Source organism: Musa acuminata, chromosome BXJ1-7 (assembly GCF_036884655.1).
Source record: "Musa acuminata AAA Group cultivar baxijiao chromosome BXJ1-7, Cavendish_Baxijiao_AAA, whole genome shotgun sequence".
Lineage (NCBI taxonomy): Eukaryota > Viridiplantae > Streptophyta > Magnoliopsida > Zingiberales > Musaceae > Musa > Musa acuminata.
In genome coordinates, this window is record NC_088333.1 from 10,230,004 (window position 1) to 10,241,651 (window position 11,648).

Genomic DNA, 11,648 nt, shown 5'->3' on the forward strand with positions numbered 1-11,648 from the left:
CAACACTTGCCCTCCTTCCCGACCACGAATGCCGTTGCCATTAATGCAATGCCCTCACCTGCTCAACTCGGGCTTCGTTTAATTGTACAGGAAGCCACAAGTGGGTCCTCCATGCATGTGGCCTTGGGCTCATCGTCCGGCCCCGTGATAGGGTAGCAGCACATGTAGCCTCATCTAATCCCCGAACCAACCACCACACCTTTTCACCGCCCATGTCTGTCTGATACACCACTGATACAATTGGATTCAAAAATTAATGGCAACAGAAATTAAGTACATAATACCTTAAAAAAAAATCTTAAAAGATAATATCGATAGAAGGATCTGAGATTTTTTTTTCTCTCTACCTTATCCGATCATAGTGGTCCTGTCCGCCTTATCGATCATAGTCCTACAAGTTTACGACCTCTTCGGTGTTGATCATAGTCCTATAATTTATACTAATAATTGATATTAGAGCTGTCAGGATTGGAAACTAGTATCACAATCAATACTTTTGATGTCAAAGCTAGACTCCTACTATCTTCATACTTTCATAAGATATGAACTTCCTTTTTATTGATTATTAACTCTAATAAAAATCTAATTAGATATTTAATATATATCTTATCTTAAATTATCGAGTCACAAAATCTAACAAGAACTAAAAGATTCCACACAGGACGCCCATTAAAACTTTCAATAGGTAACATAGAAATCCCTTTCTATAGCAGAATGAGATTCATGATGGTAAGACAAACCATATTCCTACAAGCACAAGAAAGAGGATAGCTTCCTTGGCATATACATAGACACCTTTATAAGTAGGTACATGTCTGGAACAATGTAAACCCCTTGGCCTAAGCTTGTATTTGATATGGAAGATGTAGTAGTCATTTCTGATCTAATAACTGTACAAAGTATGGATGGTGCACTTCGTTCAGCTTTGTTGGCAACTTCAATTCTGTCGGAAAACTGTGATGAACTGCTCTCCTCTACACTGCAAATGCAACATTGATGTACAAGTAATTCTCCTGCTTTCTGCCTCAGCAGTAGAACATCACTTGCTTCACCTTCTCTTTTAATGCAGGCAGAGGTTTCACAGAGCCCATGCTTGGTGTCGGCGAATTCTCTGATATATTTGGATCCATATAGAACCGGGCTCTGAATGCAGCTAGATGAGCATAATATGCGGGTGGCACTGCTCCAATCAAAAGAGAGGAAAGACTCAGAAATCTCAAGAAAAATTTACAGAAGCAGCTGTTAAATCTGATACTTAAGGTATTTTAGTCTCTTCTTCTACACCAAATGTTGAAAGATTTGTGGTGGAGGTTCCGATTATAGATGTACACATATTCTTAAATCTGATACTAATGGCTGATGGATCATACAGATTAGCTTCAGCTATCACTTTAGAAATCATGCATGAAAATACTGAAATTGCTTCTTAAAAAGCGCCCAAACATATATTTGGTCTTTGGTTGCCAAAGCATTAGGCAAGAAAGATGCATATAACCACATAGCATATGTTAAATCTGATACTTATGGAATTTTAGTCTCTTCTTCTACACCAAATGTTCAAAGATTTGTGGTGGAGGTTCTGATTATAGACGTGCACATATTCTTAAATCTGATACTTATGGCTGATGGATCATACAGATTAGCTTCAGCTATCACTTTAGAAATCATGCATGAAAATACTGAAATTGCTTCTTAAAAAGCACCCAAACATATATTTGGTCATCGGTTGAAGTGCCAAAGCATGAGGCAAGAAAGATGCATATAACCACATAGCATATGTTGGTCCACATTCTACCAAAAAATGAGAAACTTTTGCATCATTTAAGAGTAGAGCATACCAACTGAGACAGAACGAGTGCACCGAGCATACCTGCAAACACACACTAACCTTATATAAACAAGAAAAGCTTGCATGTAATATATGCAGTAAAATTTGTTAGAAGTGTCTCTTTACGTGTAACAGAGGTTATTTGTCAGGATCTGCATCTCGTCGGCCGTGAAATTGTTCTCATCCCACAGTACATGATAATGCGCTGGCCGACTCGTACCCTGTCAATCCAGTTGGTCACACACATGTTAATATAACCAATTAAATTAACATGTTGCTAAGGAATGTCATGACCAAACCTGGATCCCAGAATGACTGCAGAGATAGAAGTCGAATTCGGTAGGATGACAAATCTTAGAATCAACCACGGTACCTGCCACAAAAAACCATTGGTGAGACAACAGTTCCATGAGCACAGCAAGGGTCTGGACTCTTCTGACCGATATTTGAAAGGAAAGTCATAGTTACACTATTCCCTATTGACTAGAATGGTTTAGAACTTTCAGAATCTCATTCTTAATGGAACATTGACAACATTCAAGTGTTAACTTAATATAATGATTCAACATCTCCAATGATCAAGTAAAAAATAAGTTGAACAATGGTTACCAGGTAGGATATTGCCGCTCTTGTCTGTGCTACTCCGATCCTTGTGGTTGTTAGCAAATAGTCTCGTATGATGACGCTTCTGTACCACCACAAAAGTCACAGGAGGCTGATAATTTGGTTCTAAAGATGCACATGCCTACAAAAAGTGAGTTAGTGAGAAACACTAATAAGGCACAAATAGTTATGTCGTAAAAGATCAGGATCATATCGACCTTTCGAATAGCATCTACTTCGTGCAATAGAACTTGGTAAAATTGTCCTTCGCTTACTCCATCCCTGCAAGAAGATTGAAGGAAACAAGAAAACAAAATGTAAGTTATGGTGATATATAAAACAATGGCAATAGAGGAGCAATGAGTTCACTGCTTAACAATTTATATCCAAAAGAATTGCTTAAATGAAATCGCATAACAGAAGATAGCACCTATAGAAGATTATCCTCAATGGTTTCTGTCCTGTTGCTTTTCTGAAAGATATTAGAAGTTCCCTGTAGAAATTGAATAGAAACATCTCAATGCAGACAGATTGAAATATTTCCATTTTACAGGTATAAAGTTCAGGAAAAAATGGCATTCTTGTTGATGAATCAGAACTCAGAAGTTTGACAAAGTCGACACTACAATATCAATGTCCATGTCAATCCCTTGCCGTTTAGCATATAGGATAGAGAAGACAAATCTTAGTGAAGAACATGAACTTCCAACAAAATATTTAATTCCAAGTTGCATACAGGTTATCTACTACAAAGAATACTTGTGACAGAGTAGTTGGGCTGCAAATGCTAAAATTTATTGCATTATGGATATAAGCGACAACTAGCCATTAACGAACAACCCCATGAAACCATGCTCCAAATGTGGAAGAGGTCATCTTGGCAGGAAGGTAAAGAAAACCTGATCATGCCACCAGTAACAGTACCCCGCTGAGGATCATTCCATGTCTTGAATAGATCCTGAATGAGTTCTTGTCGATGAGCCTGAGCACACACAAGTCCAGCATATTTTGTGACCTCAGGCCAATCCTGGGACGCAACAACCTGAAATCACAAGAAATTTAGATAAAGGAATTGACATCACGACAAGTAGGTGGCATGTGTTTAAACTTCAAGAAGTTAGGCAGATCTATTGGTACAGCAGCAATTGATGGACCAGAATCCTCTCCAGTTTCAGGATGAGTGACATCTGCTCCAAATATTATGGTTGGTATATCACTGACCAATGGAATTCTCCAACTTATAGCATCTAAAAGGACTGTATTTCTTCCTCCCATCTGCACAAGCCACAGAGAAAATATTCCCTAAGCAGCTTGAAACTTTTGAAGTACATAGGAGACTGACTCTTCCAAGGACAAAATCAAACTATGAAGTGCAGCACTTACCTTCACATTAATTTTGAGTGAGACATTTGCCAGATACTGTTTGCCAGTTTTAAACACATGCTTTGTTAAGCAGCATTGGGATATTAATCCCAGATCAGTTTCACATATTCGTTTAAGATCACCTTAAAAAAAATGAAACAAAATGATCAAAAAAGAGATTTGCAGTCACTATTATAAAGATTCTGAATTATACGAAATGAAGAAGCTTAATAAATAGCAGCTGTTTTGGATGAGGAGGGTATAAAAGCATCAAACTTTAAGAAGAGCAAGCACCAAAATTATCATGTATAATCTCTAGTGGAGACAGATGATGAAAAATGTGAAATGCAGACATACCATATAAAGAGCCATTGTTGTCTGGAAGGATGGCAATAAGTAACTCAAGCTCTTTTCCTTTGAGTTTGTTCATTGCTGCACTGTATACATGTTTAAGAGCCGTCTCCACTTGCTCTGGCTTTGCAGAGTAGACTGGTATTACTGGTTCACAATTGAATTTCTGAAACATGCAAACCATGTAATTAGTTACAGTGCTCTATGAAATAAATTGGGTAAAAGCTAGTAAATCTCTCATCGACTTGATGCACTGAAGCACATTTGACTTATTTTTCTCAAGATAAAATGGTCTACCAAGATCATGGAAAGATTACCATGCCAGATATTTGGCACATTTGTGCTAGCTCTTGACAAAAACCAAAAGCCGTGTTTTCTTGAACACCTCTTGAGAAGTTAATACAGGCCCAATCATTTATTGTGCATCCATTAATCACTTTCTGCATTGAAATGGCAGGTTACAGTGGACATAAATATGAATATCTGCATTCCATACTAGTTAATTTATTACTCTGAGAAGATAGATATCTGCCAATTCTGAATTAGCAGCAATTACCTTGTTCATCATATTCCACTGACCAACATGAGGTAAACACTGTTTCTCTTTTCCAGTGTCATGATATTTTAGCTTTACAAAGCAAATTAAGTAGATATGTACATCAGCATAGCATTGATGATACAATATGAAGTAAACCAGTAGATAGCTTTTTCATTCCACTATATGATATTCACAATTACCCATGGAGCAGGCAGAACTCTCGCTTCTACCGAGGTTAGCTTGGAGCTAACGTTGATACCAAACTCGTTTGCATATGGATCTTGTTCATACTCATTTTGAATAACTGTCTGAAAATAGTGAATTAACAACCCATTACAATTTGGGCACCGAATATACATACTAGTTCGTGAGCATCAATTACAAATATTTCATGAAAGCATAATGAATCGACAATTTAAAATAGGAGCACATTATTTTTTGGAAGGCAGTATATTCAAAAAACAAAGTTAATTGCTAGTTATAACATTGTTGTCCCACCAAACTGAGATGATAGGATCCTCAGGTACAAGACAGGATTCTATCGGGGAGCAGATGGTTATAGACTGGCCTCAGCAACCACAGCGAATGTGACTTTGGCAAATTCAGGTCCAAAAACTCTCACTTTCACCAAAGATGATGTGTGTCATCATGATACAAAGAGTTCTATTTGTAGGACCAAGGAGATGGAAGTGCCTAGGTTGTCCTCAGTCAGTGCTTTAACTGTCTAGACTGCCTAATGGCCACAGTCATTCTTTTTTAAGTTCGAACATAGAATCAATTTGGTATTCTATACTGGCTACATAAATTAAAGATATATTGGTACTTATAATATTCAAGAAGAAGAAAATCATGTATCTCAGTTCCTTAGATTGTCATAGATCAGCAAAACCAGTCCCGAATTAATTCAGCTAGGACTCTGGACATAGACCAGTAGACAACTTTCTGTCATGGGAATTAAATATTGCAAAGCAACTTAAACATGTATAGCCTCATTGCAAAATAAGTACAATATCTTGCAAGCGAACAAGAGATGATACTACATAATGATCATTTTTGTAAGAGGTGAGAGGAAACTAAGCAGCATTCCATGACAATTCTATGCAAGAAATGGCCCATTACACCTAGTTCATGGCATAGACATGAAAGTGGAAAGCAAATCAAAGTGTCAAATGTGGGCCTTTGACATGGTTATTCCATAAAACCAGGGTAGATACTAGACCTGCAAAATGTCCTTTTCCTGTTCTCTGGGTCTCTGGCATGTAACTTTTAGAAGTGAAGTAATTTGCTTATCGTTCAACCTCTTTGTGTATCTTTGACCCTCAACTATCTTGCAAGCCTGTATATTACATTTCAAATTGCATGTCAAATTGTTCTTAAAATTAATTGGTTAATGGATTGCACTACTACAAGTATAAGGCTCACCTCCATTGGCAAATAATTTGCTTTCTTCTGATTTCCCACTTGTAGACATGGAAGATGAGAGTGCTGAATTGTGAACCCATACATCTCTTTGAAGTACTCAACCACAGATTTCATATTCATTTGCTCATCGACTGGAAAACTGTAGAAAGGGAAGATTAAAATCTTGAGAAGAAGAAAAGAGGACTCCTATTTCCAGATAAAATGATTAACAAGAACAGCATTTTAGGCAAACACTGATACAAAATAATACCACATATAAATAAACGTGAACTATGTGTGTAACACATGCTTAGTTAAGATTACTAACTCGAAGAATAAACTTATTATATCATATTTGTCAGCCAGATTATTCTTTTATTGGGTAAACAAGTTATTGTGACGATAGGATTTATTCAAGTCTTCAGTATGTTGCGTGATGTGCGTATCTTCAATAAATATGTTTGCTATAGATGCTATGATTCACCATACAAGTTACTCCGAGATCCTTTGATCAGAATGCAGTTTATTAGTAAATCAAATTAGTACAAACAATAATATCCAAATATAACTCTTACATCAATTCACGAGTAGGTTGGGAGGTCAGCCCTGAAATTCGATATTTTCGCCTCACATTTTCTCTATGAGTGACTTCGACTTTCACTCCTCTCAAAGCCTTTTTAATCTATTCAACATAAGTAAATCACATGAGTGCCACTAGCATAGCATAAAAGTGATACAAAATCACCATATATTTTATACTCAATATCAAATATGGTAGTAGGTAAAAATGATATAAAGCTTGATAAATTGTCAATAATCATCTCACACCAGAAAATTGATTGAAAGCAGACTGTATACAGCCTCAAAATTTAAGAAATTAGTGGTGAGGTATAAAGAAAATAAAAGTAGCTACATTCTTGCAGATTGACATCCAAGCTTTTATATTCAAAAGAAAAATAACAATAATTTTCTGAGCAAAACCATCTAGCAGACTGGAATTTTTGTCCTACATATCATATCAATATACCTTGATACACTCAGCATCTGACAAAGGCTTTGACAGTACATCCTTTCCCAGGATCTGAGCTGCAAATTCCATCACAGGAAGTGGTTCGATGAAAGCCGTGGAGGACATATCTGATGGTAAAACGCAATATAATTAATCAAGAGAAATGGAATGAAGCGATGGATAGAATAACATGTGTTGATGATGAACAACATACGAGGAATAGACACACAAGTCCTACCAATATTTAGAGATAGTCCCATCTGTGTAGGTCTAATACTCTGATAGAAACCACACCATGATTGTAAACCATTACCCAGCCATTGTGGTTTCCTGATATCCGGAGAATAGAACGATCTCCCAACAGGTATGTACCTAGAAAACACTTTATACAGAACAATCACGAATTGTTCACAAGCTAAAGAATGATAGATAATCTTTTTCCTTTGAATAAAAGGCACCTCTGGTTCGACAATTCCCTCAGAACAATATCGAGAACCTGCAGGGCTTCCTGAGGTGCATCAGTCTGCCTCCCAGCTATAAGCTGCTGCAAATGGTAAATCTCTGCTCGAGCTACAAACTTGATCGCTACTCTGTATTCCTTCTCTCTTCAATGGAAAAGTTTAAACTTCTAAGCTCCTTTCCAGAACAATTGCAAGCATACGTACAGGAACAAGAAGCATGAAGATAAAGAAAAGAGCATGATAACGACCGACCTTGCAATCCCTATCCTGCCATCCTCCTCTACAAGCTTTATGACGAACTCCTTTGAATTGAAAGGCAAATACCCAGCTGTGTAGAGGTTCTTCCTTCCATCATAAGCAGGAAGCTTCATGCCCAACTCAATCTCTCGGTACAGTCTCACCAATTCGGACATGATGGCTCTGTTCATACTTCGGGAGCTCACCTCTGGCGTAATTGTGACCTGTGACCACCGATAATTACGATTCCAATGATGATAAGATTCTAACATTGACTAACAGGTCACTGATTTGACAATCTTATACTTACATCGTACTGAATCAAATCCTTGTTGGTCAACTCGGCAAGGAAATGATTGGCCTTGACAATGCACCTGGAACCGACCTGTCCAAACCCCGGCCGCCGGCAGAAGAAGATACCTTTGCTCGAGACAGGGGGGCCAATGCTTAGTCCCGTTTCTATTTCCGTCGCCGGATCCACGTCGGTTTTCCCCTTTCTTCGTCCTCGCCTCCGTTCCATGTTCTTCTTCATTTCCTGCAGTGGGCACCCGCCGTGGAGCTTCTGCTGGTTCATGCAGTTCTGCAAGGGTTTCTTTGAGATGAAAGACTTCTCCCCCTTAGGGTCCTTGGGCATCTGCCGGACGGGCATCTCACCAGTGTACGTCGACCGATGGAAGCAGCTGCGCTCTGTCTCTACTACTGCCAGCATGGCTCGGCCACCTCTATCCAGCTATGAGCATCTATTCTATGGACAACAGAGGAAAGACAAGGCAGAGGAGCAGAAGGTTTAGACAGGAGGGTGTTTGGCTGGCTTTTTTACAGTGATAGCTAGCAGAGTTAGGCATGGATCAAAGCATTGACATCCTCCACAGAGGTACGGCTGTAGAGAATATTTTTTTGGACTTTTGGGTACAACATTAATGAGCAATCTCCCTTGGTAACGGGAAGAAGAGATGATAAATCAACGTAGAATTCGAAGGCTGTAGGAAGGCTAACAACAGGCTTTATGTCGTAAGCTCAATGTTGAACCTCACAATGTCGTAGCTGCTGCTGGCCGCTACTGTTTTGCTAATGTAGACGCCACCTGTTTCCTCACCGTACTTAAGCCTGGCCTGTTCCTCCCTAATACAATCAAAAGCCACGTTTAGAGGTTGAAACCCCTCTGCGGACCTCGTTCTTGCAATGAATTCAAACGTATCAGAAGGATCTACGGCAAGGAAGACAGTATTACACACCGTAGCTAAGGTGTGTCGTCATGCGAGGGACTTCGAACTTTTTTGGTGGCCTGGTGGGCTCGGATTTAGGCTACGCAATAGTGGTAGCAAGGACAAGTTTCGCTCTTCCCCAAACAGGCCATGGGACAAAGCGGAGCATCAGTATCAGTAGTAGCTATAGCAGCCGCAGGCGTTGAGCAGATGTGTCGGAGTGTTACAGCGGTGGTGGGCAAGAGTTTGCACTCACTACTCGATGGATTAACTGTGGCCTCCAGAAGGCCACTTCTTCCACCTTGTTTGACCACGGCGAGAGAAGAGAGAGCAGGAAACAGGAAAAGGGTTGCGTAGCGCGGGGACCGAGCATCGTTTCAGGATCAACCAACTTCACAAGGGGAAGGAAAGGTAAAGAGCTGCGAGGGAATTCAGAAGCCAACAGAGGTGGTAATAATTCTCCGTTCTAATTATTCTGTAACTTTTGAAGTGCAAGTGCAAGTGCAAGTGCAAGGCTCGTTCTAGTAGTTATCCTCGGATTTGGGTGAAAGTGATTAGGAACACTGATCGGGCCAAGGTAAGATTTCAAATCAGCTAATTGCCCTCAACGTTGTCCGAGTCCTTCGGATTTAGTGCAATCCAATCACTTAATTAGAGCAAGGAGAAAGAGAAAAGAAAACGATGAGGATGAACAACAGAGCATGCAAGCATGCAGCACGAACTACCGCATTGCATGCGCTCCGACGGCCAATCAGGTGAGTCCATTCCCTCAGAAGACAAAACAAATCAAAGCAATTGATACCATGAAGATGATAAAGCGAGGAGATGGATCTCTTCGCGCTTCTTATTTTTATGCGAAAAGAAGAGGGGAAATTAATGGTCTTTCGAAGAAATTACGTGAGGAAAAAGACGAAGGGCTACGCAGCAGGGAGCAATCATGTGCAATGGTTGTTTTCTTGCTGGGGGCAAGGAGAGGGAGGGAGAGAGACAGAGAAGACGAGATGACTATTTAAGGGGCCACGGAAGAAACCCTGTGCTTCACTCGCACATTACTTGCGACATGCTCGGTGTATATGACAGCCGAGAAATGAGTTGCAGCCTCGCGCCTACAACCATCACCACCGGAAGCTGGCATAGTTGTTTCTCTACTCTTTCGTCCTGTTTACTGACTACTGTTCCTCTGCAAGCACTGGCATACACTACCGATGTCTTCTGCCCCTCCGATAAAAGATCTCCTCCCCCGAGGCGAGGCAGCAGAGGTCGAAATCGAAGGAAAAGAATGGAATGGAAATCGGGAATAAAAGGAGAAATCTTAGCTAGGTGAAGAGTGAGAAAGGGCGGACATCGAACTAAAACCAAATTAGCAGGAGATGATAGAAGATCGATCTACATAGATCAAGAGGACTGTCTGAGCTGCGATCTCGGTGATGGATTACAGAGCATCACGAAATCAAGTTACAAACACCGGAAAGATATGTACAAGAAGTCATCGGTAGAAACAATTAAGCAGTGCAACCCTCCAAAACACCACAGCAGAAAGAAATCGAAATGCAAAAGCAAACTAAAACAAACCTGCTGCTATGACCGTGAAGAGTCAACAAGACGAAAACTATTCCCCGCTTCAGGAGCTTGCGCTCAGGAAGAATCTATCGCTTTGTTTCTTTCCTTTTCTTCTCTGTATTTTTGTGTAGGGTTTAGTTCACGCTTGGATGTCACTCGAGAGTAGTAAAATAACTCGGATGCCATGAGTTGCCAAAAGCAAAGCTTTCGGCGCTGCTGCCACCACATATGCTCTGTTCTCCTCATCCCTCGTCACTATGTCATCGTTTTACTAAAATAGGAAAGAAAGAGAGAAAGGCATTAATGAAACCGAGGAGAGAGAGAGAGAGAGAGAGAGAGAGAGAGAGAGAGAGAGAGAGAGGACGGGGCGATCGAGGAAGCTCGGGGGGCAACAGCAGCGGCAGCGGGAATGCCCGTGGAGTGGGAGGGAAAGAATGCTCAAAAGCGGAGGGTTGGGGACGGAATTGGGCGGCTTGTGTTTTGCTGGGGCAGAGGAGACTCGCGAGCGTGGTTATAGAGGCACATACGGCTCCTCCTCCGACGGTTTGTTCGCCGCACGACGCAGAGCCTACGGCGACACACGGGGTGTGCCCCTCGACTGTGCCTTCGCACTGCTTTGGGAGGTGCACCGTAGTGGTTTGGCAGGTGCATAATAATTAATAAGCTACGATAAGTGGGAATAGATTCGTAGTTTTCCACTCTGCACGACGGGTGTACTTCATTCACCCTCTTCGGCTCTTCCCCAGCTTGCACATTGTGTTATCAGACATGCTCCGGTCCTCTCTCTTCACAGTAGCATCAGGAGACGAGAAGGTTCAGAGTAATACATTCCTTCATATAACGCGGCAACGTGTCTTCATGATATGTTTGTTTATTGGAAGCCAGCGATAGCAAAGTGAGATAATGTGAACCAAACTCGGTTTGCATTAATTATATATATATATATATATATATATATATATATATATATATATATTTGCGTGTAGCCTCCACCCGATCACACTCATTCTCATTTGTCACGTATATTTTATTTCTTAAAGTATGAGAGTACCCTAGTCTTCATCAAAGCTCTTATTTATATTTTTATGATATT

General features: G+C 40.4%; 1 protein-coding gene across 3 annotated transcripts; it reads right to left on the reverse strand.

Annotated features, from left to right (window-relative positions):
• Positions 1-669: 669 nt before the first annotated feature.
• On the reverse strand, positions 670-11,184 carry LOC135678734 (protein argonaute PNH1). 3 transcript variants are annotated; one of them, XM_065191851.1, is made up of 23 exons: positions 10,568-11,184; positions 8,101-8,535; positions 7,806-8,014; positions 7,551-7,697; positions 7,331-7,464; positions 7,111-7,220; positions 6,659-6,765; positions 6,105-6,243; positions 5,902-6,018; positions 4,883-4,990; positions 4,701-4,772; positions 4,462-4,584; positions 4,151-4,310; positions 3,815-3,936; positions 3,653-3,706; positions 3,331-3,473; positions 2,862-2,924; positions 2,650-2,713; positions 2,438-2,573; positions 2,128-2,201; positions 1,955-2,049; positions 1,839-1,870; positions 670-1,180 (listed from the first exon to the last, which is right to left on the reverse strand). In XM_065191851.1, the coding sequence occupies exons 2-23, from the start codon at positions 8,497-8,499 to the stop codon at positions 1,026-1,028; spliced, it is 2,763 nt and encodes a 920-aa protein (XP_065047923.1). In that variant the 5' UTR covers positions 8,500-8,535; positions 10,568-11,184; the 3' UTR covers positions 670-1,025. The 3 variants fall into 3 exon arrangements, with proteins under 3 accessions (XP_065047923.1, XP_065047922.1, XP_065047924.1); XM_065191850.1 differs by having other exon boundaries at positions 3,569-3,706; positions 10,568-11,182; XM_065191852.1 differs by lacking the exons at positions 8,101-8,535; positions 10,568-11,184 and having other exon boundaries at positions 3,569-3,706; positions 7,331-7,474; positions 7,551-7,847.
• Between the last annotated feature and the right edge of the window lie 464 nt (positions 11,185-11,648).

What these genes read in the sequence shown, in the direction of transcription:
- LOC135678734 (XM_065191850.1), bottom strand. Translation starts at nt 8,499, where the DNA reads ATGCTGGCAGTAGTAGAGACAGAGCGCAGCTGCTTCCATCGGTCGACG. An exon ending in CAACAATGGCTCTTTATATG is followed by an intron (nt 3,937 to 4,150) that starts GTATGTCTGCAT and finishes ATTTTTTTTAAG; the next exon opens with GTGATCTTAAACGAATATGT. An exon ending in ACAAATAACCTCTGTTACAC is followed by an intron (nt 1,871 to 1,954) that starts GTAAAGAGACAC and finishes GTGTGTTTGCAG; the next exon opens with GTATGCTCGGTGCACTCGTT.